Source organism: Carettochelys insculpta, chromosome 2 (genome assembly GCF_033958435.1).
Source record: "Carettochelys insculpta isolate YL-2023 chromosome 2, ASM3395843v1, whole genome shotgun sequence".
NCBI classification, from domain to species: domain Eukaryota; kingdom Metazoa; phylum Chordata; order Testudines; family Carettochelyidae; genus Carettochelys; species Carettochelys insculpta.
Window position 1 is genome coordinate 272267570 of NC_134138.1, and position 26302 is coordinate 272293871.

General features: G+C 49.1%; 1 protein-coding gene across 1 annotated transcript in view; it reads left to right on the plus strand.

The window, feature by feature from the left end:
- The first annotated feature begins 206 nt into the window (after nucleotides 1-206).
- Nucleotides 207-26302, plus strand: part of ADCYAP1R1 (ADCYAP receptor type I) — a 185440-nt gene continuing 159344 nt past the window's right edge. Inside the window, exon 1 of the mRNA XM_074986332.1 lies at nucleotides 207-304. Within this exon, the coding sequence (XP_074842433.1) occupies nucleotides 254-304 (51 nt within the window). The 5' untranslated portion in view covers nucleotides 207-253. The remainder of the gene's footprint in view (nucleotides 305-26302) is intronic.

Genomic DNA, 26302 nt, shown 5'->3' on the forward strand with positions numbered 1-26302 from the left:
AATATAAGTAACAGGATGTTGGCCCTGGATGTACACAGCTCACAATCTGGGTATTATAGCCTCTGTTCAAGGGCCTCTTTATCTTTCTGGAACTTTCCTTCATTCCCATTTCTCTAATTCTCATACTGTTTTGTTTCAGAGACCTGAGCTGAGTTTTGAAGACTGTGACACTGGGATCAGAAGAAGTTGTGTGCTTAAGCCACAAGAACAGTTCTAAGTTTCTGAAGATTGGCTACATACCTACTGGGAGAAGATGACTGTCACTTTGAAGATCTGCTTCTTCACTCTTATGTTGCTTCCTCTGGTATGGAGTCCTTGGGACACTGCATGCATTTGTCCTTAATGGCATTCTGTGGGTTCATGGTTGTTTTGTTTTTAAATGTATGGTGTGGGCCGACAACATAAGGGAAGGGCTTGTTGCTGACGATGGCTGAGGGTTTTCTGCATTCCCTCTTAGCTGCTAATAAACCACTTTCAGATTCTAGGGCAGGTGGGGTAGAACAATGCTCACCACCATTTCTGTAAATGGGTGAAGGCAGGGTCATAAGGGAGCAATATCAATGTTAAAACAGCAGCCAAGATCGTCAGGAGTGACTCATGATTTTGGAGGCCCCCTATTATTGGACACTCAGTGTGAGACACCCTAAAAATGGACCTGCTTTGCAGAAAGTGCTGAGCACCTCTTAACTGAAAACCATGGCTTCAAAGCATGTCAAGCTGGGAAAACCAATATGGTAGCACCCAAAAGCACCAGTAGTTTTTGTGAGACTCTTGAGATATATTCAAGAATTGTAGGTATCACAAGGTCTGTGGGTGAAAGATACTGAGTAAGAGTGTAGTGGAAGCAAATTGCTTACAGCTACAGTAAACCCTCAAGTTACACAGGTGTTGTGTTCCTGCAACCCCCACGTAAGTCAAATTTTCACACAAGTTGGCGGTGGGGTGGAGGGAGATGGGAACCATGCTGCCTCTTGGTTCCCAGCTCCCTTCCATTTGTGGTTCACAGCTGTGCAGCTGGGAGAAGGCAGGGAGAAGGGGCTACAGAGCAGTGTCAAGTTGTGCTGAACTCAGGTTAAAGCAAGTTACACACACCTTGAAGCCACGTATGTTGAGGGTTTACTGTCATGCTACCTCCTGTTTCCTGCATTTCAGTTTAACTCTTTACTGGAGCCCTGGTCAGAATCAGGAACACCGTTCCAGCTATTTTTTTTTCCCTCTTGGGTGGAATAAATGTTGTTATGTGCAGATATTCACCACCACTAGAAACACATGCTGCAGCTGTGGATGCTCTCCTAATCAACTGGGCAGCACCTGAATCTGTCCTGGGTGACCACGCAAACATTTGGCTTATGGTGAGCACTGGTAGGGACTTCTCAGGATGTTTTAGAAAACATAATATAGACTGAGTTTCTGGGAGTTATTTTGTTTAAATCCTGAATTCCAGTCTTACTAATAGCATCCAATTACTTTCAACAATTGCTTAGATATTTATATTTTGGTGCACCTGGGCAAGCTGAGCATTTAGAAGAGGTACAGGTTGAACCTGTCTCATCTGGTACCCTCAGTGCTGCATGAGAGAATTTGCTGGACAATGGAAGGTCAATATGTTCTAGCATATTACAAACACTTCCACTGCCCCCTGGGCTCTTAGACAACATTTGAGGGCAAATTACAGCTAAACAAAAGCACAGAACACTGACAACCAGGACTGGTGGCTGTAAACAAACTTTATGAGACCATGAGGAACTTGGTCACACCCATGATAAGTGGTTATCCGGCTAACTAAAATCATGCCAGATTACAGAGTTTGCCAGATGAGAGAGTTCCAGGTTAGGGAGGTTAAACCTGCACTTAGAATAATATTAAATAATGTATTAAACAACATATCTCTGAGCTAGGCATTCGACTCTTTGTCGTATGAACATTTACACAGATTTTTGCTGCTCTCCAATGGATTTTAACAGTTGTATCACAAGTTATGGTACTGAGGATATCATTTATATGCCTTTATTTAAACACATGTAGCTGTGATTTCTTTCTCCTCAGGTCGTCTTCAGAGATTATTTTCACAAGTCTGGCTAAAATGTTGTATTTCTCATCTGGATTCTTCAAATTGGGATTAAAACTGTGCCGCGTGCTTCACCAATTTGGCCTCGTCAGCAAACACAAAAGTTTGGTCTGTGGATTTTAGCTAGGAGCACTTGGCTCTCTTCACTGTTGGCTAGTGTGGTCAGAGAAGAGGGCTTCCTTGTAGACAAAACACTGCAGGTTTGAAATGCAGATATGACAACAGTAATCTCCTCTTGGCTGACAGATTGGCTTTAGAGCTTGCTGGGAATGCTCAGTGTTTTCCCTCTCACTCTAATTTTCTGCTCTCTGAGCTTTTGTTAGCTCAGCTCTGAGGTTAATGTGGTGTGAGATATGTTGTGCTGCCTGCCTTTAATGGGGGTTTGTATGCTGGCTTCCAGCAACAACTCAGCCTGCTCATTATCTACCAGCTCTTCTGGATTCTCTTGTTAGGACTTAAAGCCAAAAGGATCTTTTTCTAAAGGCAGATGGATTGTTTGTGCAATACATTTTTATTATAGCCTGTGTAGTATCTTTACTGGGGAGTGGGAAGACATGCGTTACCTGAATTCCCAATACAGGTGGAACCTAGCTCATCTGGCAACATCTGTAGTCCGGCATGATTTTATTTCCCTGGATGAGCACTTATCATAGGTGTGGCTAAGTTTCCCATGGTTCCATTAAGTTAGCTTCCGGCCACCAGTCCTGGCTCTCAATGTTCTGTGCTTTTATTTATCTGTAATTTACCTGTAAATGTCTTCTAAGAGCTTAACAGGTAATGAAAGCACTGATAATGTGCTAGAAAATATTGACTTCCCATGTGACCAGGCATAGCTGTGGAAACTCAGAAGATTCAGGACACTTATTGCCCAGCCATGCCTTAGTGTCTGTGGGAGTTAATATCTGGGTTTAAATTCAGACAATTGGAGACAGCCACCACATGCCCAATCCCGTTTTCTCATTAGGGAAACAGTAAAGCCATGCCAGGGTCATCCGTCAAATACTGGAACAAGACAATTCACTTTCGGTTCCAATATAAATTAACGTGGATGTTCTGAAGGCCAACTGGCTGGTACAGACAGTATGAGAACTAAGAGAGCCCTGTAGAAGAAATTCAGATTATGCGGACAAGGAAAGGATATTGTTAGTGTTGAATGAACCTATTAAAAAGAGAAGAGGACAGTGAAAAAGAAAGCTACACAAATATAGAAACCTACCCCTCTCTCCTCCCATGCTGTATTACGGGTTGGATAGAAGCCACTGAACATAAACCACAGCTGTCAATACGACAGCCTCTACATCCCATGGTAAAGCCCCTAAGCAAAGCAAATTTCACTTTGATTTCTTGTTAGAGGTTAAAACCCAAGGGCACAGATATCATGGCCCTGAAACGTTTGAAAGAATAATTAAGTGCTCTGTGCATGTTTATCTATTCATGTTCTCTTACACCTTCTCTAGTGTTCTCTTTGACTTCAGTGAAGGATTCACTAACTCAAAATGAGTAGCTTGTTGAACCCTGTTTCAGCAATGGAGGCATTTTTAAACAATAAACATGCAAGGGTTTCTCTCCACCAGTGGGTTTCAACCTTTTGTCATTTGTAGTCCCCTAACCAGTTGCAGATGGAGAGGTGGACGCCTTTGGAAAGCTTAGACACTAGGCTAAAAAAGTCAACCATAGATACGCAATTCTAGCTATGGCAGTTGAGTAGCTAAAACAGACATATCTGTGCTTGGCTAGCTTGGCTTTCTATGCAAAAGAAGGTTAACGGGTGACTCCCATCGACCTGCCTTAGTCCTCACATCTTGCGAGGAATAGAGGGTTCAACTGCGACCCCTGAGAGGTCGATTTTGCAAGTCTCTACTAGATGCATGAGATTGAACCTGGAAGATTAATGCTGAGTGGGTCAATCTTCCATGGTACTGTAGACCTACCCACAGTCTATGGATCCCAAGAGTCTGTGGACCACAGGCTGAAAACCGCAGTTTTTTGGTAATACTGTTTCACTGACCTCTTTGACATTTCCTGAAGGGACCCAGGGACCCAAAGACCAGAGTTTGTAAACCACTGTTCTACACAATGTTTTAGTTTTGCCTAGATAGGGTGTGAATCCCATATCATACCTGTGAGTCACGTATTAATTGGTGTATGTGGACCTGCTGCCATGCTCTGAAAGTTCCCTAGTGCGCACCGAGGCAGTCCCATTTCAAGAAGTACCACATTAATGTGCACTAGAGAAATTTTAACAGAGAGGGAGCCGTGCTAGTCTATATACTATCAAAACAAAAAGCAGTCAAGTAGCACTTTAAAGACTAGCAAAATAGTTTATTAGGTGAGCTTTCCTGGGACAGACCCACTTTTTCAGACCATAGCCTGTTCTGGTCTGGCTATGGTCTGAAGAAGTGGGTCTGTCCCACGAAAGTTCACCTAATAAACTATTTTGCTAGTCTTTAAAGTGCTACTTGACTGCTTTTTGTTTTTATAGAGAAATGTTAATGCATGCCAGCAGGGTTCATCGGGGCCAGTTAGAGTGTGGCATACTGGTGTGCACCAGAATTTACACACCAAATGGTGTGCACTTACATATCATACAGGGAAGCCCTAAAAAAGGCCTTGTCACTTGAATGAAAAGAAAATGGCCTTATTTTCCCTGTGTTTTTCTCAACGCCCATTGTAACCTTTTTTCCCCAAAAAAGAAACTCAGCAGTGAGAAGAATGGGATGAGGTCCAGTACATCCAGTTACAATACCACTGTGGAATGCTGCACCATTAGCTTCATGACGTTGCAAGGGAAAAAAAAATCCCCATTACGTTGTCAAGAGTTAATCTTTGTAACCAGTAAAAGAAATTCCCTGGCTTGTATTCAGCCCAGCAATGTGACCCCTACATGGGCCTCTGCCTTGCCCAAAGACATTGTGGGTGAAATCCTGCTTAGGTTTAAGTCAATGGAAGTTCTGTCATTCGCATAAGTGAGGCCAGCATTTCACACCTGTCACACAAAGCCCTGGAATTGCTCTCCTAACTGGACACTGACCAGACTGCTCTCTTTAGCCATGTCTACACGTGCACGCTACTTCGAAGTAGCGGCACTAACTTTGAAATAGCGCCCGTCACGGCTACACGTGTCGGGCGCTATTTCGAAGTTAACATCGACGTTAGGTGGCGAAACGTCGAAGTCGCTAACCCCATGAGGGGATAGGAATAGCGCCCTACTTTGACATTCAACGTCCAAGTAGGGACCGTGTAGTCGTTGTGTGTCCCGCAACATCGAAATTGTGGGGTCCTCCATGGCGGCCATCAACTGAGGGGTTGAGAGACGCTCTCTGCAGCCCCTCAGCTCAATGGTGGCCGCGTGGAGCAGCCCCTTAAAGGTCCCCTCCCCCTCCCTTCCTGTGCAGGAAGCTGAGAGAACGTGCAGGCGGCAGCCCAGACACGCGGCCAGCCTGCACCACCCTCAGCCAGCACAGACAGCCACCCCAGCTGCCATGGCTGCCCGGCAGCCCCCCGAGTGCCCCCAGGGGACCCCCCCCCAAGGGGAGCCAGGGCAGCCAGGGCAGCCAGCCCAGCAGCCAGACTGGCAAGCGGCAGCGGGGCCCCTCCTGGACGGAGGCCGAGCTGCGGGACCTGCTGGGGCTCTGGAGCGAGGAGAAGGTGCTCCAGGTAATGGGGAGCAAGAGGCGGAACGCGGATGCGTTCGCTCGGCTGGCCGACGGCCTGGCTGCCCGCGGTCACCCTGCCCGCACTCCTGATCACATCAGGAGTAAGGTGAAGGAGCTGCGGCAGGGTTACTCCCAGGCCCGGGATGCGGCCGGCCGATCTGGGGCCGCCCCCGTCACTTGCCCCTTTTACAGGGAGCTCAGGGACATCCTGGGCCCCCAGCACACCTCCTCCCCTCCGGCCACCCTTGATACTTCGGCTGATGAGCCCCAGCAGGCCCTTCAGCCGGAGTCCACCCCAGAGGTAAGCCCCCCACCCCGGGGGCCCCCCCCCGGAGCCCACCCCCGGGACATCGCGGCAGGAGGAGGAGGAGGAGGAGAGGGGGGGCTCCTCCTCCGCAGAATCCGGGCTGCAGATCCTCCTCCTGCCATCCCGGAGCAGCAGCCAGGCCTCCGCCCCCCGGGGATCTCCAGACCGTGGGAGTGGACCGACAGGTATGTACCCCCCTCTGGTGTACACCCCTGGGCTTGAGGGGTGGGGGGTAATAGATATGTGTCCAGGGCCCCCCACATGCTCACATGGCCATGGCCCCAAGGACAGCAGGGCCATGTCCCTCACAGCAGTGCATCAGCCCCTGCCCCCCGCACCCCGCACGACAGTGCCGTGCCCCATCCCCGGGGCAGGGGGGAGTGGAACCTCGAGGGGCCCCCGGGAGGAGGGGGTGGGACACCCCGCAGCAGCAGCAGCAGCAGCAGCAGCAGCAGCAGGAGCAGCAGCAGCAGCATGTGATGAAGTGGGGGGAGTGCAAAAGGGAGACAGGCTAGATATGAGCAACAAGAGCCGAATAGCTCCCAGGGGCAAAGGATGATCGTGGGGCTACAGCTGGCAGGTGACACCTCTGCCCTGAACAAAGAGGAGGGAGGAGCCGAGCTGGCTTGGAATTGTGGGGGGAGGGCGGGGGCCACAGGTAGAGGCTAGGGGAAGGGAGAGCTGGAAGGCAGCCAGCCTGAGGAGGGGGAAAGCTGCATCCCAGAGGGGCACCCCTTTGGGTCTTCTCCCCAGGACGGGTTGGAAGGACTGTCTCTTCCGACAGCTGGTGCTGTCACTCCTGGGAGAAACTGGGCATCTGTGGCCTAAGAAACCTCTCCTGTCAGACCCTGCGGAGTGAAGTGAGAGTCGCTCCCACCAGGGGATGGGGTGCAGTGCAGGGGGACCCCTGAACCTCATCCATCACAGCAGCATCTCCCGGGGACGGGGATGGGGAACCTGCAGCACAGGGCTGGGGGGACAAAGGCCACGGCTCAGGGCCCACACTAACGCCTGTCTCCATTCTTCTTCCCCCCCCTCCTCTCCTGTGTCCTGCACCTGCACCATCAGAAGGACCGGAAGAGAGCGCCGGCGAGGCATCAGTGGTCCCGGAGACCCCTCCGGGGCCATCGCTCCAGGCAAGCCCCTCGGCCGAGGACCGACCGGCCCCACGGCGGGCTAGACGGCGGACCCCACGCCACCACCAGCCGATGGCGACGGACCCCCAGCTGCTGGCCTTCCACCATCGGCAGCTGGAGGTCGTGGAGCAGCACCTGCAGCTGCAGGAGCAGGCGCTGGCCTGACGCCAAGAGGCATGGGGGGCCTACATGGAGACTTTCAACCGCCTGGTGGACTACCTGGCCCCCCATGCTGCACCGGCCGCCACACCGCCCGACGTGCCTGCTCCACCCGCCGCACCACCAGCTGCTCCGCACGTCGCCGTCCCATCCGCCGTCGCCCCGCCACCCACCGCCGAGGGCCGGAGTGCCGAGGGACCCCTGGAGCCAGCTGAGACTCGCCGGGCATATCTTCCAGTCCGCTCTGCCCCCAGCCAGCCCCGGACAGGGCTGCGGCCGCGGCGGGGCTCTCGGCCGCCCACGCCCAGTGCCGGACTTTAGGGGCGAGGGGCCCAGGACATGGGCCCTCCCCCTTGTATATAGTTGGGACTTATTATTTTGTGCCCCCCGTTTGCCCCGTCCCCCCCATGTAAATAGTTCTCCCCTTTATCATTCCTGGTTTTGTTTTTATTACTGAACACACTTTTTTATTACTATTGTTTTATTTGTACATATTACTTTGGTTCCACACATGTTGTATATAGTTTGTTCTTGTTTTATATTTATAGTTAAACTGCTTTTTCTTTTAGAACTTTTTTTTTAAGTTCAGCCACAAGTGTGTGCTGTCATTTGTCCAGGAAAAGTGGGAGGGGGGTGCGGTTGGGTGCTCCATGGTGTGGGCGTTGGGGCAGGGAGTGTGGTGGAGGAAGGGGCGGGCAGTGGGGGGCCTGGCAGAGTTCACCCCGCGGCCTCATCATTGAAGTGGGCCTGCAGGGCCTCCCGGACCCGAGTCCCTTCGGGGTCCACCTGCTGACTGGGGGCAGCGGGTGACTGCAAGTCGGCCCTGCCAGCCTCCACAGCCCAGCCCTGGAAAAAGGCCTGCCCCTTGCTCTCCACTAAATTGTGCAGGGCACAGCAGGCACCCACAATCAGGGGGATGTTGTTGGGGCCTGCATCCAGGCAGGTCAGGAGACATCTCCAGCGTCCCTTCAGGTGGCCAAATGAGCGCTCCACCACCTGGCGCGCGTGGTTCAGGCGCTGGTTGAAGCGCTCCTGGCTAGCGGAGCGATGGCCCGTGTACGGGTGCATGAGCCAGGGCCGGAGGGGGTATGCCGCATCTGCGATGACACAGAGGGGCATGGTGGTGTCCCCCAGAGGGATCTCCCGCTGGGGGATGTAGGTCCCCACCTCCAGCCGGCGGCACAGGCCCGAGTTCCGGAAAACCCGGGCGTCGTGGGTGCTGCCAGGCCAGCCCATATAAATGTCCTGGAAACGGCCCCGGCTGTCCACCAAGGCCTGGAGGACCACAGAATGGTAGCCCTTGCGATTCATGTAGCGTCCTCCACTGTGATGCGGGGCGCGGATGGGGATGTGAGTCCCATCCAGAGCCGCAAAGCAATTGGGGAAGCCCAGGGTGGCAAAGGCCACGATGGTGGCATCTGGGTCCCCCAGCCTCACGAGCCTGTGCAGGAGCATGTCGTTGATGGCACGCACAACCTGCAGGGAAAGCACATGGGAGACCACCAATGAGGGGTGAGCAGGGTGTGCGTGGCCCTGCCCTGCCCTCCCCTCCCCTCCCCTCCCCTGCCCTGCCCTCCTCTGCCCCGCCCTCCCCTCCCCTTCCCTCCCCTGCCCTGGCCTCCCCCCATTGGGTTCTCTTACCTCCATGAGGACAGCCCCGACGGTGGCCTTGCCGACACCAAACTGCTGCCCCATGGATCGGTAGCTGTCGGGAGTGGCCAGCTTCTAGACAGCGATGCTGACCCGTTTCTCCACTGTGACGGCATGCCGCATGGCGGTGTCCTGGTGCCTGAGTGCGGGGGTGAGCCACTGGCACAGCTCCATAAATGTCTGCCGGCTCATCCTGAAGTTCCTGAGCCAGCGGTCGTCGTCCCACTCCCCAAGCAACAGCCGCTCCCACCAGTCGGTGCTGGTGGGGTAGCTCCACAGCCGCCGGTGTATGAGGCGGGGTTGGGGGCGGGGTGCTGCAGGGTTGGGGGTTGAGCCCTGCTGCCCTGGGGGGCAGAACCTCCTCCAGTGTAGCAAGGAGGTGCTCAGCTGCCTCCCGCATGGCATGGATCAGGGCAAGCCCTGCTCCTGCCGGGAGGGCTGGGTGGACATCTGGCGGCTGCTGCTGCTGCTGCTGCTGGGGGTCCATGACTGCGGCGCTCAGGGTCTGTGTGCCTATGGCTCCTCAGACCGCGTGCTGTGCAGGCTGAGTGTGTCTGGGAGGGGCCCTTTAAGGGAGCGGCTAGCTGTTGCCCCGGAAGCGCTAGTCCGCCCTGTGACCCTGTCTGCAGCTGTGCCTGGCATCCCTATTTCGATGTCTGCTACTTTGGTGTGTAGACGTTCCCTCGCTGCGCCTATTTCGATGTTGTGCTGCGCAACGTCGAAGTTGAGCATCGATGTTGCCAGCCCTGGAGGACGTGTAGACGCTATTCATCGAAATAGCCTATTTCGATGTCGCTACATCGAAATAAGCTATTTCGATGTAGGCTTCACATGTAGACGTAGCCTTTGGGTCCCAGTGCATTTGACATGTGTGCTCTCAAGTATTCCTCTGAGTCAGCAGGAAGCAGACTCCTATTTCCTCCTAGCCTCCATGGTACACATCCTTGGAATGGATGGGGCTCCACAGGTCAGCTGTCCTATGCTTCTAGGACAAGTGAAGAAGGCTTCTCTGTGCTAGTGAGATGGTGAGAGGTAACTGAAAGGAGGCTGATGCTAGATAAAAGGAGGAACTGGGAAGGGAATGACAAGCTGAATATGGTTTGTAGACTTGTAGATTTTCAAGGGACCATTATGATCATCTAATCTATCCTCTTCCACCACCACATCGGTTATCTAACAGCTGTTCTGAATAGTTTTGTCTGACTGTCCCGATTTTAATGAGTTATTTCTTATTGGAACCCCAGACAGCATGGGGGGCTGTGGTATTTTGTAGAAGAACAGGGTGTCCTCCACCTAGCGTAACCTTGGATGCATAGTGAGATCACTCTACATGGGGTACGCCATGAAGTGGCATGCTCTGCACAGCATGGATTCAAGTGGGATGTGTGAGGTTGTGGAGTTACCTTTCCTGCACTGTGCATGCAGCTCATACTTTGCACGGCAAAATGGTGTCCTTAGCTCAGTAAGAATTGGTGCAAACCCATCTACAGATGGCACTAACCCATTCAGAGTTGTGACCCACAGCTTGGAAACTGCTGCCATAGAATTTCACCCGGCAAATCCTGCAGTCAGCCAATGACTTGTGGTCATATTAGACCATATCATCTTTAAATCGTTCCATTTTGATGTAGAAACCTCCAGCGATAGAGAAATTCTCCACAGACCTTGATACAGAGGCAGGACTAGAGGAATTTCATAAAAGGTTTTGGAGAGGTAGCCATGTTAGTCTGTATCTTTGAGAACAAGAAGAAGTCCTGTGACACCTTATAGACTAACAGATATTTTGCAGCATAAGCTTTTGTGGTCAAAGACCCGCTTCATCAGATCCATGAGTGGTGGTGGGGGGGTAGGTTCCAGAGGGGTATTTAAAGAGTGGGATCCCAGTAAAAGGGAGGGCCAGTAGTATGTATCAGTAATAGTAGCATCCTTCAGCCTACGTAGACTATGGAACGCGCCCTTTGTAGTTCCGTTTGGCATCCTCATTTGCAGCGTCGGCTGTGACTGTGAAGACCCACATGAGAGTGACAGTCCTTGCTGCATCTGTTGCACATGTAATGGGTGTCTGGCAGGCCCTTGCTGTGCTTTCTGTGGGCTTGCTTCTCCTTTGCTAGCTGTCTGATCCTCAACTCACCCTTCTGAAGGCCCTTGTATAGTTCCTGCCTCCATCTGCTGTGATCGTCTGCCAGCTCCTCCCAAGTGTCTGGCTTGATGTCTACTTCCCTGAGGTCTCTCTTGCAAACATCTTTGTAGTACAGCTGGGGGCGTCCGGGAGGTCTCTTGCCAGAGGCTAGCTTGCCATACAGGATGTCTTTTGGGATCCTTCCATCATTCATCCTGCGGACATGGCCAAGCCAGCGGAGGGGCCGCTGCCTGAGGAGGGTGTGCATAGATGGGATTCCAGCTTGCTCAAGGACGGTAGTTGGACACTCTGTCCTTCCATGGTATTCCAAGGATGCGCCTGAGGCAGCGCAAGTGGAAGACGTTCAGCCTCTTTTCCTGGCGGGTGTATGGGGTCCAGGTCTCACTGCCGTAAAGGAGGGCTGCTGAGGATGCAGGCTCTGTAGACTTGCATTTTGGTGTGAGTGTACAGCTTGTTGTTGTTCCACACTCTCTCGCTGAGTCTGGACAGAGTTGTGGCTGCTTTACCAATCCTGCTATTTAGCTCAGTCTCCAAGAACAGAGTGTCAGTGATGGTGGACCCGAGGTAAACGAACTCGTGGATGACCTCTAACATATAGTTGTCAATGCTGATTGATGGAGAAACAGCAATGTCCTGAGCAAGTACATTTGTCTTCTTTAGGCTGATGGTAAGCCCAAAGTCCTTGCATGCTTTGGATAACCAATCCAGCAGCTTCTGAAGCTGGTCTTCTGCGTGTGACACGACAGCAGCGTCATCTGCGAAAAGCATCTCTCTGATGAGGACTTCCTGCACCTTAGATTTAGCTTTCAGCCTTTCAAGATTAAACAGTTTCCTGTCAGATCTTGTGTGCAAAAAGATGCCCTCTGTTGAAGATCCAAAGGCGTGTTTAAGGAGGAGTGCGAAGAAGATCCCGAACAAAGTCGGAGCAAGGACGCATCCTTGTTTGACGCAGCTCCTGATGTTGAAAGCATCCGATAATGTGCCATCGTATTGGACAGTTCCTCTCATGTCTTCATGGAAAGACTGGATCATCTTGAGTAATGTATCAGTAGTAAGTATCAAAAAAGAGATTGGGAGAGACTGGCCCCTTACAAAAGCAAGCTTCTCTGCCCTAGGTGTTAACATCTCTACATTAGATTCTAACAATGGTCCATTCCCCCCTGTCTGATCTGACTTGTTTTTTCCTCGTTTGATACATACTACTGATAATGGGCCATTTCCACCTTGATTGAATAGACCTTATCAGCTCTGGCCCTCCCTTTTAGTGGGACCCCGCTCTTCAAATACCCCTCTGAAGCCCCCTCAACTCATGCATCTGATGAAGCAGGTCTTTGCCCATGAAAGCCTATGCTTCAAAATATCTGTTAGTCTATAAGGTGCCACAGGGCTTCTTGTTGTTATAAAAGGTTTTAGGAAGGAGCCACTCGAGGGTGGCCTGGAAGTGGGAGTCTTCTGCCAAGATTTTCAAAAAACGACTTGCAATTTTGAATGCACTTGTGTACTTTGCTGGAAAGTGGCCTAATTTCCAGAAGGTTACTGCTCAGAAACTGAAGCCCATTTCAGACGTCTTAGATTGGGTGCCCAAAATTCAGAACACCCCAAGTTACAAGGACAAATATATTACTCTTCATTTATCAAGGTGAATGATGATGTTTTTGTAACTGGAACACATCTCTTGAACTGCCAGATGCAGGGACTTCTTGGTGTCAAAAAATAACAAGCCACTGGTTTCTATCTGCTGCATTTCAATAAGTTGCTATGATCACTATTATGGGTAGTTAATGGCTGAATATGGCTTCTGTAATGAGCAGCACTTATTTGGTCATAATGATGGCCAAAGGCAAACCAGGAATAATAGAGTGGAATAGGTCCTTTATTCATATTATTTTTCAGTGGCTCTGTACGCAGAGACCATGTAAGATTTTGCTGTAGGTTCCTGCAGGGTTTCAGAGAACATAATCACTGGTTTTTCTCCTCCTCTCAATATTAAAAAGACTTATGCCCAGGGTGGAGTTCTTATTAAAATTTCTTTTTATGGCAATTATTCATTCGTTTTTTTTTTCTCCCTAGAGTTTCCTCTTTCAAGCTGGAGCCTGTGCAGATCACTGTATTGCTATTTACACTGTGTGCCTTAGTGTGGTTGCAGATTGTTTTGCAATATCTGTACTAAGGGGATTGCTCTCTGCTTTGATTCGCTGATCACATGTGACATGGTCTCCCTGCATGCCTGGATCTCCCTCCTCCTTACAGCATAGACGTCCAGGGACCAATGACATTCCCTGGATGAATTTTACTAGGTTCCTTTCTTAGGTCAGTTGCAAATATCACTGCACAGTTTTAAACAAAACTAATTTCCTTCTTACATGCTTCAGATTTAATGGGCCTGTGAAAGCCTTTCTCTCCCCTTCCCTGCAATGTTGGTTTTTTTGCACCCACGCAGCTTATGGCTGATAAATCTCCATTGATGGTACTTGCACAACTTCTATCAAGGCAGTATCTGACCACCTTACAGTCTTCAATGTCTTTATCCTGGATTGCAAGTATAGAAGAAATCTATGAATCCAGCTCCTCAAGCTGGTCAGTTTCCTGGTATATGCCAGCAGCAGGAACCCCCTATCACTCTGAGAGCCAGGCGTGGCTTATCCCTGGCTTCCTTGAGGTGGGGGAGCTGGGCAGGGAGACAGCCTCAGGGTGGCTGTGAGTTGCACTTAACTTGTGTTAACACAAGTTAAGCACAACTGGAAATCACACATTTCAAGAGTTTACTGTACCTTATTTCGAAATAAAGCTGCTACACAAATAGAACTTAACTATTTTGAAACAGAGGGTGTGTCTACATGGGCACAAATCTTCGAAGCAGCCATGCTAATGGCCATTTCAAAGATTACTAATGAGGTGCTGAACTGAATATTCAGTGCCTCATTAGCGTTAGGACGCTTCTGGCTGCGGTGCTTTGAAAGCCTCGCTTTTGAAAGCATGCGGCTCGGCGCGGCTATACGGGAAAGGACAAGCCCCTTTCAAAATCGCCTTATTCCGATCACTGATCGGAATAAGGGGATTTCGAAAGGTGCGGAGTCCTTTCAGAAAGGATCCCTGTGTAGTCACGTGGAGCCGCGCGCTTTCGAAAGTGAGGCTTTCGAAGCGCTGCGGCTGGAAGCGTCCTAGTGCTAATGAGGCACTGAATATTCAATTCAGCACCTCATTAGTAATCTTCAAAATATGGCTATTTCAAAAATTTGTGCCTGTGTAGACACAGCCAGAGAGTCTATACTTATAGACCCTATTTCAAAGTAGAACCATTGGATGCACTATGGATTATTTCAAAATAGGCCCTATTCCCTATTTTAACAGCACGTATTTCAAAATATCTCTTCTAAAGAGGGGCTATTCCTCACAGAATGAGGTTTACCAATTTCAAAATAAGGCATCCAGTATTTTGGAATTATTTCAAAATAGAGGTAGCGCAGTGAAGACACTTGCATAGTTATTTTGAAATAGCAGCTGTTATTTTGAAATAACTTTGCTGTGTAGACGTACCCTCAGTGTCATCAACAAATTAGGATCTTGTTCAGGGTCTGAGCTGATGAGGTATAATGAATGCCATCACTTCATCAGGTTTATATTCAACCTCTCTCTCATTCCTTTCTCTATCCTGCCAGTACGACCCTTGTGTTCATGAGTGCAGCTGTTCTCCACACCTTTCACTCCTTTTCTCTCTTCTGTCACTTTCCCTGTCATTTTCCTGGGTTTATTTTAACACACACCTGCAAATCTAATAAGAGTGTTTTTACTGGAAGTGTTAACAAAAGTCATCATAAAATTATTGAGAAAATTAGGGTTTAAAACACGGCTCCTTTGTCTGGTACAGGAAGCACTCAAGAAACAATGAAATTCATGAGTCACAAAGTTGGCTTTGGATTTGAACTGAATTTTAAATGTGACTGCAATGCAGGTGTTTTAACTGTCTGTAATAATTCAATCAGATGTATTTCTTGAGCTAATGTGCGGAGTTTTCTGTGGATGTCCTTTGAATTCTGCATGGCTTGAAAGACCAGATGGCAAAATATTCCATCTGATGGTCGATTAGTTGGATAACTAAGATGTGCCTTGGCATCTGTGAAGGAAGGTATAACTGGTGATCATTTATAATAATAATTAGGCATGCAAGACAGTGAGGTAAATATAAGCTGGGGGAGGCAGGGAACCTCTATGAGATCATTGCATCAGTTCTCAATATACTGAGATGAGGAAAGGATCCAAGCATATTTTGTCCAATCCTGTTTATGGAGAGGAGGTAGATTTCTTCACTCTTTTTAAGGGTGCATTGTCCTGTGATGTTCCTGCTGCTCTCTGCAATCCATGTACACCTCCACTCTCTCCCTTTATAACACAGGGATAAATCCAAGTAGGATAATTTAAATTTCTTGTGATTAAAAATGATCTAGTTCTTTCTAGAGGCATTCTTGGTTGCTCCATTTCATTAGTCCCTTTCCCTCCTTACTGATACCTCTTTGAGGACATTTAATTTTTTCATATTTCCAGTGGTGATGGGCACAGATAAAGGCACTGGTCTTCTTCCCCTCTTCTCTGACCATCTTCGTTCAGCTGCATCTGTTCCCAACTAATCTTGAACCATTTCCTCTGCCTTTCCTCCATTCAGGTGATTTTGACCTCAAGCTCTTGTGTCCCCACTGGAAGGGGCATAGATTCCAAATGGGGTAGGATATTATCTGACATAGGAACCCCTAGCATGGATGTTCCTAGGACCCAAACAATTTATATAAATATACTTAGATACTTCCAAGTCCCAATGCTCACATAAGACTCAGAGTCATACCAGAAGCATACGCAATGAGCAGCTGAAAATCTCAGGGAAATAAGTATTATTACTGCTGCTACTTATTGTTATTAGCAGTGTAATTTTTTTATTGATTATAGATAGTGACCTAGGTGTACTGACACAATCAACAAGACACTGGTCGGGCCCAAAGTGTAACACAGGCAAGATGGGTCACAGGAAGAATATTGAGCAGTTTCTGGTGAGACCAGTTCTGACCTGAGAGCCAGGGCTCAAGGGTCTGGAATAACAGAACCTGAGCTACCCTCCTGCTCACTGCAGGTTCGTGTCATAATTATAGTGCAAAACCAGGTTGCCTGGAAGAGGCCAGTGTTTAAATAAAGTCCAGACAACACCATGCTAGAAACCACATGGGGATACTTTGCAGAGGTTGTGTAAAGCAGGGAATGACCAGAGGTTTCACTCATGCAGCCTGTTTCATCAGAAGATCTTGAATCTCAACTAAAAAATAATATTAGACGATCATCCTGAGGATGAGAGGACTGGACAGGGACCCTGAAGATGTCATTTCAGTTCCAAGGCTGTCAGTGTCGTCCCCTCTTTGACCTTGAGAAAGTCACTTATATTTCTCTGTGATCCCTATCTTTATTTGTAGGGTGCTAGTAATACTATCTGCTGCAGTTAGACTGTAAGCTCTTTGGAGCAGAGATGGTCTCTCACTGTGTGTTCTGCACAGCAACTAGTGTGTGACGGCCTGCAGGTGACTGAGATGCTAACCAGTGGAAGCAATAGAAACACAGCTAGAGATAGAATGTCAGACACTATTAAGGGGAGAAATTTGTTTTTCATTAAATCTGTACAATAGATTAGTCGCAAAACATCCAGATAGGAACATATTTCATAAGCTTCCAGTAATGTACATATACAGCTATCTAAACACTGATGCCTTTTGTAGTTAGGCTAAACAGATATCTGGATCTTGAATATGTTTGGCAGCAAGTTACAAATCATAAAATGGTTGTCATACATTAAAATTCTCTCTCTCTCTCTCTCTCTCTCTCTGTGGCTATATGTACACTAGACTAAGAAAGTTGACTGCAGATATGCAATCCTAGCTATGCCAATTGCGTGGCTAAAACCAATGTATCTGTGCTCAGCTAGCTTGTCTAACTGTACAAGGGAAGGTCAAAGGGAGAGTTTCCCCCTTCAACCTCCGTTACTCCTTGCATCTCATGAGGAGTACAGGGGTCAACTGGGAACCCTGAGAGGTCAATTTTCTGCATCCATACTAGATGCACAAAATCAAACCCTGGAAGATGGACTCTGAGCATGTCGATATTCAGGGGTAGAGTAGACATAGCCTCTCTGTCTCTTTTTTTTTTTTCTTTTGCCTTACAGTAGCCATAATACTATCTGTTGCAAGCAGCGTGGAGACCATGAGATTTAGGGTCTTTTAATATACAGTAACTTGTACCCTTTTGCTTTTGCATTTGTTAATTTGGAGGAGTATTAGATGAACAGTTAAAAATAACTAGAAAGCAAATTTTAGGTCCACTGGACAAAAGTATGTCAAGTAAAATGTCAGATTCAGTGATTTTTTTCATGGTGCTCAGCTATTAATATCAAGGTTCTGGAGGGAAATTATTCAAGTCTGTAATAAGGGTGTTGCTGGACTTTTCTTCCTTTCCGTTGCTGAATCAGCAGTCTGTGCAGAGTTACTGTAGAGTCAGCTCTCAGGGAACAGTCACAGACTGCATTAAATAAGGAGATAGGAATGAAAGCCAAAGCATAGGACAGGAGGTATGAGAAAAAAAGGAGCATGTCTCTGTATTGCTTTCTTGTCACTTATTGCATCTCTGTATCATTAATGAGGAACACCCGTATTCCAAGACTGGCTGTCCCATTGGCTCGTTTCATGATCTGCAAAACCTACCTATCCATTATGTGCCTCAGTTTGCCCATCTCAAGTAAGGATAACAACACTTTTCTACTGTTCCAATGTGTTGTATGGGATGAATCAGTCAGAATCTGTAATGCCTATCAAGAAATATATTGCTACCATGTATAATTCCCCGGTATAAGATTTCAGGCTCCAAGGACAAACACTGCAAGTTCAGCAAAGCCTTCTATTTTTTTCTCTGGATTTCAAGCAGGTAACAAGATTAGCTAACACATATGAGTTAGTATTAATGGGGGATTTTAACTTCCAAGATATATCTTGTAAGACTATTACAGCAAAACATAATAGTCATATCTACACTTGCATTCCTCTTTTAAAAGAGGCATAGCAGCAAAGGAAATTGAAAATACAAATGAGGCACTGATTTACATATCTGCCACCTCATTTGCATAATCTCATTTCAAAAGAGCTTCTTTCAAAAGAAAGAAAGAAAACAATGTAGACGGAGCTCTTTTGAAAATAAACCCCATCTTGGAATGAACCTTTCTTCCTGAAACAAAATAGGGCAAAGAGTTCTTTCGAAGATGGGGTTTACTTTCGAAAGAGCCACGTCTACACTGCTTTCTTTCTTTCGAAAGAAGCTCTTTCAAAAAGATTATGCAAATGAGGCACCCGATACGTAAAACAGTGTCTCATGTGCATTTTTGATTTCCTACATTTGCGTGCTTCTTTCAAAAGAGGAATGCAAGTGTAGATGCTGCTAATATGTCCTGCAAGTTCTTAACACATGTAGGAGACAACTTTTTGATTTAGAAACTTTGAGGAAATGATTTTGGGGGAGAGATCAGGGATGAATTAGTCATAAACGTGAAAGTGGTTGAGATTTTTGGTGGATGATTTTGTAAACAATGTCTAGATGGAGGCCAAGCTGTCCTGGTGATACCCATGTTGCCACTGACATGTCTACAGCATCGCTTAAGTTGATCTAACTTAGGCTGTGTCTACACAGCAGTGTTATTCCTGAATTAGCTATTTTGGAAGAGGTATTCCAGAATAGCTTATTCAGAAATACAGCAGCTACACAGAAAATGCATTTTGAAATAGTGCTCAGATATTTTGAAATAGAGCATCTACACACATAGAGCCTATTTAGAAATAAACCTATTGGACACACTATGGCTTATTTTGAAATAGCCCCATCCCCTGTCTGCACAGCCCCTACTTTGAAATACCTGTTTCAAAATAGGTGCTATTCCTCATACAATGAAATTTGCCAACTTCAAAATAAGGTTCCCACTATTACAAAATTATTTCAAAATAGCAGTTGTGTTGCCTAGATGCTGATAGCTATTCTGAAGGGGCAGCTGCTCTTTTGAAACACCTTCGCTGTGTGTAGACCTATGCTTACATTTTTCTGGAGTGTGAAACCGCCCCCCTACCCTGCTGAATGACAGTCTAAGTACAGATGTACAGAGTCTTCACCAGGGCTATGTCTACACTACAGCAGTCTTTCAAAAGAAGTTCTTCTGGAAGATCTCAACTGAAAAAGCCTCTTTTGAAAGAGCTCACCCAGACACAAAAGCAGATCAAAAAATTGATCTGCTTTTCTGACAGAGTGTATCTACACAGCCCCCCACTCTTTTGCAAGAATGGGTTGGGGATCAAAATATCCAGTTCCATGAGGGACTGCTCTTTCAAAAAAAGGGCCCCCCAGGTGTATGCACATGTTTATTTTTTTTTGAAAGACCCTTTTGGAAAAAAGGTTCTCTTCCTCAGCTGGGAGAGGAAGAGGGCTGCTGGAAAAAGTGCTGTGTTCTTTCAAATTCAGACTGAAAAGTTTTGGGAAGAAGGGGCCTCCAGAAGAAGGACTTCCTTCTGGAAGACCCTCCAGGGACTGCGCTTCTAAATGGCGTTTTGGAGTCCGGATCTCCAGATCACGTGACCATATGCTAATGAGGCACAGGGAATTTGCATCTGCACCTCATTAGCATATTTCGGGCCATGTATTACCATGCCGCTTTCGAAGAAAGTGACCTGTGTAGAAATGGCCTTTGTGTGTAGACGCTCCGTTAGTTCTTTGGCAAAGGCTCGTTTTTATCGAAAGAACTTGCTAGTGTAGATGCAGCCCAGGTGTGCTACGGCAGCCAATATAGTGCTTCTAGTGTAGACCTGCCCATTGTTTACTTACCACTGACTATTGATTAATTCATGCTGGTTTTGCTGCAGCTGCAGCCTACTGCCTGCCCCTTCAGTTCTCTTGTACTGAAGTTTTTAAATTTCCTATGTAAATAATACCTGAAAACCAATTTCCACTGATATATTTAATCAGAAGGAGGAAGAACTGATCCTTGCCTAGTATGCATGAATGCTTCTTATACCCTAGCTAGAACCAAGGATAATCTGGACCTGTGTGTTTGATAACATCGTGATGAGTTATAAGGATAGCTATAAAGAACTATTAATGAATGAAATCTCTAACTTCAGCATTATTGCTTCATTCCTTATTTTTTGTACCATGCTTACTTTTATATACCAGCTTGTTTTGATATTCTGGTTTTTATTATACATAAAAATTACAGTTGTAAAAGCTTACTGTGTATAGCTTAAATATAATCACCTTGAAAATCTGATAGACGGCAGTCCAAAATATATTAAAGTCTCCCAGACCGCCCAGGAGTGTTAAAATAAAATACTCTGCAGATGCTTTCAGTTCTTTCTTCAGCTACAATATTATCCCTCCCGTAATAGACGGATTCATCTTATTTATCTCCATAATTTATTTGGCATCTAAAATTCAGATGCCTGATTGAGCATTATTGTTCACATTTTATTGTTGCACCTAAAAGCTCCAAGCATGGACCATTGTCCTCATGTACTAGGCACTGCACAAACAGAGAAGGAGAAGCCAGTTCCTGCTCAATGGTTCTTGCAGTCTAAGAGAAGAGACCACAGCTGGTCACAGGCAGTCAGGGGAGTACAAGCAGAGAAGGAAAAGCCAGTTCCTGCTCAATGGTTCTTGCAGTCTAAGGCTACGTCTACACGTGCCCCAAACTTCGAAATGGCCATGCAAATGGCCATTTCGAAGTTTACTAATGAAGCGCTGACATGCATATTCAGCGCTTCATCAGCATGCGGGCGGCAGCAGCGCTTCGAAATTGACGCGCCTTGCCGCCGCGCAGCGCGTCCAGACGGGGCTCCTTTTCGAAAGGACGCCACCTTCTTCAAAGTCCCCTTATTCCCATGAGCTCACGGGAATAAGGCGACTTCGAAGTAGGTGGCGTGCTTTCGAAAAGGAGCCCCGTCTGGACGCACCGCGCGGCGGCAAGGCTCGTCAATTTCGAAGCGCCGCTGCCGCCCGCATCCTAATGAAGCACTGAATATGCATGTCAGCGCTTCATTAGTAAACTTCGAAATGGCCATTTGCATGGCCATTTCGAAGTTTGGGGCACGTGTAGACACAGCCTAAGAGAAGAGACCACAGCTGGTCACAGGCAGTCAGGGGAGTACAAGCAAAGACTGAAACAGTTTTGGTCAAGGTGACAGCACAGCAGAAAATTAGCCAATAATAAGTTTGTAGGCTTCACAGCAAAGGATATTTTAAAGGAAGGCGTTAAAGATGGTCGTTGAGTGCAGGAACAATTTGTGCAGTGGGAGTGGTGACAGCCATTGAACCAACCAGTAATCCCTTCATGTAATGGGAACCACTATAAGCCAGGGGATGGTGCAGTATCCCTAGCACCCCTAGTTCCAGCCCCTAAGTGTAGCATTATAGATGTTTACAGGGACTCCCTCTCAAGTATGAAGGACAATGTGGGAGAACCCACAAAGGCGGAATATGTAGCAAGTGGGTGATGGAAGCTGGCCTCTTGGACTGATGGAAGGTGCAACTTGTCATCTCTGCAGGGAATGAGATATGGCAGGTTGGGTGGGGAGAGCTTGCCTGGATAGCATAAGGATCAGGTGAACCAAGTAGGTTGAAATACATGCTCCTTTTCTTCCCTTTCCTGGGCCTCTCCTTGCCATACCACTAAGTTGCAGCTTGCTGAGGAACAGCAATGGAAGTCTGTGACTGTAGTCCTGATCCGGTATGTTTTGTAGTTATAAACAGGCCTGTAAACAGGAATTTTGTGCAGGGGGAGGGGGGATGCTTTTTTTCTAAATGTGGACCACAGTTTTGTTTTGTTTTTTTTTAGTAAATACAAAGGAATTTAAAATAGTCGTGCAATGAGTGTGCTTAAGAGAGGTTAATAAAAAATTTGAATGGAAACAGTGATTGGTGCAATGATTTTGTAATAACATACTAAAAATGTGTACAGTAATAAAGGTTTTATAGAACTTACCTTCCGGGATCTTGCTGTGATATTGTAAGCAAAGAACAATATTTCCTCATCCCCCTCTTCTTCCTGTTGCTAGTGGCCAAGGTCATGCTATGAAATGAAGTCCCTTCCCTGCTCCAGGGCCAGGTCTCTAGGAAGGGAGAAGGTCAACAAACTATAGGTCCCAGTGTGCCCTGGTTTCCCCCATCATGTCCTGCAGGCTCCTCCTACACAGTGCACTAGGGAGGAAGGGAGAGAAACCAGACATGGAGGAGGGATATGTATTCATACCCTTCACACAAACCCTGCATATGGACCTGACACAAAAGTTGCAGGGGAAGATAAAGGTCCTGGGTTTCCCTCTAGAAAGTATGTTCTTGTCTGGAGGCAGGAAAAAATTCTGAAGCTGTTCCTCAGAAAGCACCCATGTAGAGGAGAACACTTTACACTTTGTCATCCCCACTTCCATTGGAATACTGGGGGAGGGACAGAAAAGTGTGGCAGCAAGTCATTGTTCCATACCCAGGATGACAACATGAGCAGAGGGGAACCAGTTCACTTGGAAAGAGGGTTTGAACAGGGAGCAGGAGAGGGGACTGGCGTCTCAGATGTCTGCAATAATTCAGGTTCTTGGCAAGCATCCATGCTTTGGGGATCTTAGCTGAACCTGAGCTCCAAACTTCCTGAGGGTCTTTCATCACTGGCTGCAGCCTCCAAGAGGAAGTGCTATGCAGTAACAACTCCTGCACAGAAAGATCAGTCTGACTGAGCATGCTGCGTGGTACTAGTGCAGTAACTGCCAAGTTTAAATATAGACAAAACTTGGCTTGTAATGCAGCAGGACTGCAGAGATCTTCGACTGCAGCAGATGTCAGAAGCTGAGCATCTGTGGAAATACGATGTCACCAGTGACATATTATTTGAAGCCAGACCAAAATTTTCAAATGTGGGGAATTAAAGAAAGGCTCTGGAATCTATGTGTATTAACTGCAATATACAGTCCTGATTTTTTCAGAGGTGCTGAGCAACTGTCATTTCAGCAGCTTAAATTTAAGAACCCAGGGTGACAATTTTGGTCTGAATCTACTCTAGTTAGCATAGATTAACAAATAACAAGCAGTCCTGTAGCACCATAGACACTGACAAACATATTAGGTCATGAGCTTTCATAGATCAGACCCACTTCTTTATAGGGATGCCACGGAACAGCTTTGCTTACTTGGGAGGGTAAGCTTTTTCCCCTCTGACACAGAAAAATTGTATCTTGTACAGAACATCATCAAGCCTAAATGTCTGCACATTGTAGTCAATCAGACTTCTGCTTGGCAAACAGCACCAGCTGCAATATCTGTTTTCCTTGGAGGAAGCCCCATGCCAATATAGTCTGTCTTGAGACCTCCCAGTCTTGATGACAGGCATAACACTGAGATGTATATTGCACTTGGTTTTCATTAAGACTTAACACAGCAGAGCCATGTCTACACGTACCGGCTATTTCGAAGTTGACATTGACGTAAGGCGGCGAGACGTCGAAGTCGCTAACCTCATGAGGGGATAGGAGTAGCGCCCTACTTAGACGCTGAACGTCGAAGTAGGGCACATATAGCCATTGCGCGTCCCGCAACATCGAAATAGCGGGGTCCGCCATGGCGGCCATCAGCTGAGGGGTTGACAGACGCTCTTTCCAGCCCCTGAGCTCGATGGTCGCCACGTGCAGCAGCCCCTTAAAGGTCCCCGCCCCCTGCCTTCCTGTGCAGGAAGCTGAGAGACCGTGCAGGCGGCAGCCCAGCCACATGGCCAGCCTCCACGCCCCTCTGCAGCCACACCCACCCACCCCGCTGCGATGGCCCCCCACCAGTCCCCCAAGCGCCCCCAGGGCACACCCCCCCCAGGGGAGCCAGGGCTCCCAGCCCGGCAGCCAGCCTGGCAAAAGGCAGCGGGGCCCCTCCTGGACGGAGGTCGAGCTGTGGGACCTGCTGGGGCTCTGGAGTGAGGAGGAGGTGCTCCAGGTAATGGGAAGCAAGAGGCAGAACGTGGATGCCGAGGGCCTGGCCGCCCGAGGTCACCCTGCCCACACTCCTGACCACGTCAGGAGTAAGGTGAAGGAGCTGCAGCAGGGTTACGCCCGGGTCCGGGATGCGGCCGGCCGATCTGGGGCCGCCCCCATCACTTGCCCCTTTTACAGGGAGCTCAGGTCCATCCTGGGCCCCCGGCACACCTCCTCCCCTCTGGCCACTCTTGATACCTCGGCTGACGAGCCCCAGCAGGCCCCGGAGGCGGAGTCCACCCCGGAGGTAAGCCCCGCACCCAGGGGCCCCCCCAGGAGCCCACCCCTGGGGCACCGGAGGAGGAGAAGGAGGAGGGGGGATCCTCCTCCAGCAATGGGGGGCTCCGGATCAACACCCGTCCCGGAACTCCAGCAGGGCGTCCGCCCACCCGGTGTCCCCCGACTGTGGGAGCGGACCATCAGGTATGTACCCCCCCGGTGCACACCCCCAGGGTTGAGGGGCAGGGGTAACAGACATGACCAGGGCCCTCCACATGCCCAGATGACCATGGCCCCAAGGACAGCAGTGGCATGTCCCGCAGAAGAGTGCATCAGCCCCTGCCCCCCCAGCACAACGGTGCCATGCCCCATCCCTGGGGATGGGGGAAGCAGAACCTAGGGTCCCCCGGGGGGAGGGGGTGGGACACCCATCAGCAGCAGCAGCATCTCCTGGGGACGGGGATGGGGAACCAGCAGCAGAAGGGTGGGGGGACAAGGACCATGGCTCGAGGCCCACACTAACAGTTGTCTCCACTCTTCTTCCCCCCGTGTTCCGCAGCTGCACCATCGGAGGGACCGAAGAGCGCCGGCGAGGTGTCAGTGGTCCCGAAGAGCCCACCGGGGCCATCAGTCCAGGCCAGCCCCTCGGCGGAGCACCGACCGGCCCCAGGGCGGGGACGACGGCGGAGCCAGCACTCCTGGACGGCGACGGACCCCCAGCTGCTGACGATCCTCTGTTGGCAGCTGGAGGTCTCCGAGCAGCACCTGCGGGTGGAGGAGCGGCGCCTCAAACTGCAGGAGCGGGCACTATCCTGGTGCCAGGAGGCATGGGGGGCCTGTATGCTCACAGTCAAGCGCATCGCGGACCACCTGGCCCCCCATGCCACGCTGGCCGCCGCTCTGCCCACCCTGCCTGCTCCACCCGCCGCTCCACCCGCTGCTCCACCCGCCGTCTCACCGCCATCTGCCACCGAGGGCCCTTCCACCGAGGGGGACCTGGGGCCTGCTGACACCCGCCGGCCATATCTTCCGGTCCACCCGGCCCCCAGTCAGCCCCGGCCAGGGCTGAGGCCGAGGCGCGGGTCGCAGCCTCCCACCCCCAGCGCTGGACATTAGGGGGTGTGGGGCCCAGGACGTGCCCCCCCCTTTGTACATATCCCCTTCACTTGTCTTTTGTAAATAGATTGTATTCGACCCCTGTTATGATGATACCTGCCTCCCCATGTAAATAGTTCTCCCCTTCCTTGTCTTCCCCTTTTTTTTCCTGTCATCTTATAATATATATATATATAATATTTATTTTGGCTGTAAATAGTATGTTAATAATAAGAGTTCAACGTATTCTGGTTTGATGAACAACATGTCTGTTTTTATTTACAAGAAAAGTGGGGGGGGTGTGCTCTTGGGTGCTCTATGGTGTGGGCGTAGGGGCAGGGAGTGTTGTGGAGGATGGGGGGGTGCAGTGGGGGGCCTGCCAGTGTTCACCCTGCGGCCTCGTTGAACTGGGCCCGCAGGGCCCGGACCCGGGTCCCTTCGGGGTCCACCTGGCGACGGGGAGCAGCAGGTGCCTGCACATCGGCCCTGCCAGCCTCCACAGCCCAGCCCTGAAAGAAGGCCTCCCGCTTGCTCTCCACCAGGTTGTGGAGGGCGCTGCACGCGCCCAAAATCTGTGAGATGTTGGTGGGGCCCGCATCAAGGCAGGTGAGGAGACACCTCCAGCGCCCTTTGAGGTGGCCAAATGTGCGCTCTACCACCTGGCGCGCGTGGTTCAGACACATGTTGAAGCACTCCTGGCTGGCTGACAGGTGGCCTGTGTAAGGGTGCATGAGCCAGGGCCAGAGGGGGTATGCCGCATCTGCAATGACGCAGAGGGGCATGGTAGTGTCCCCCACAGGAATCTCCCGCT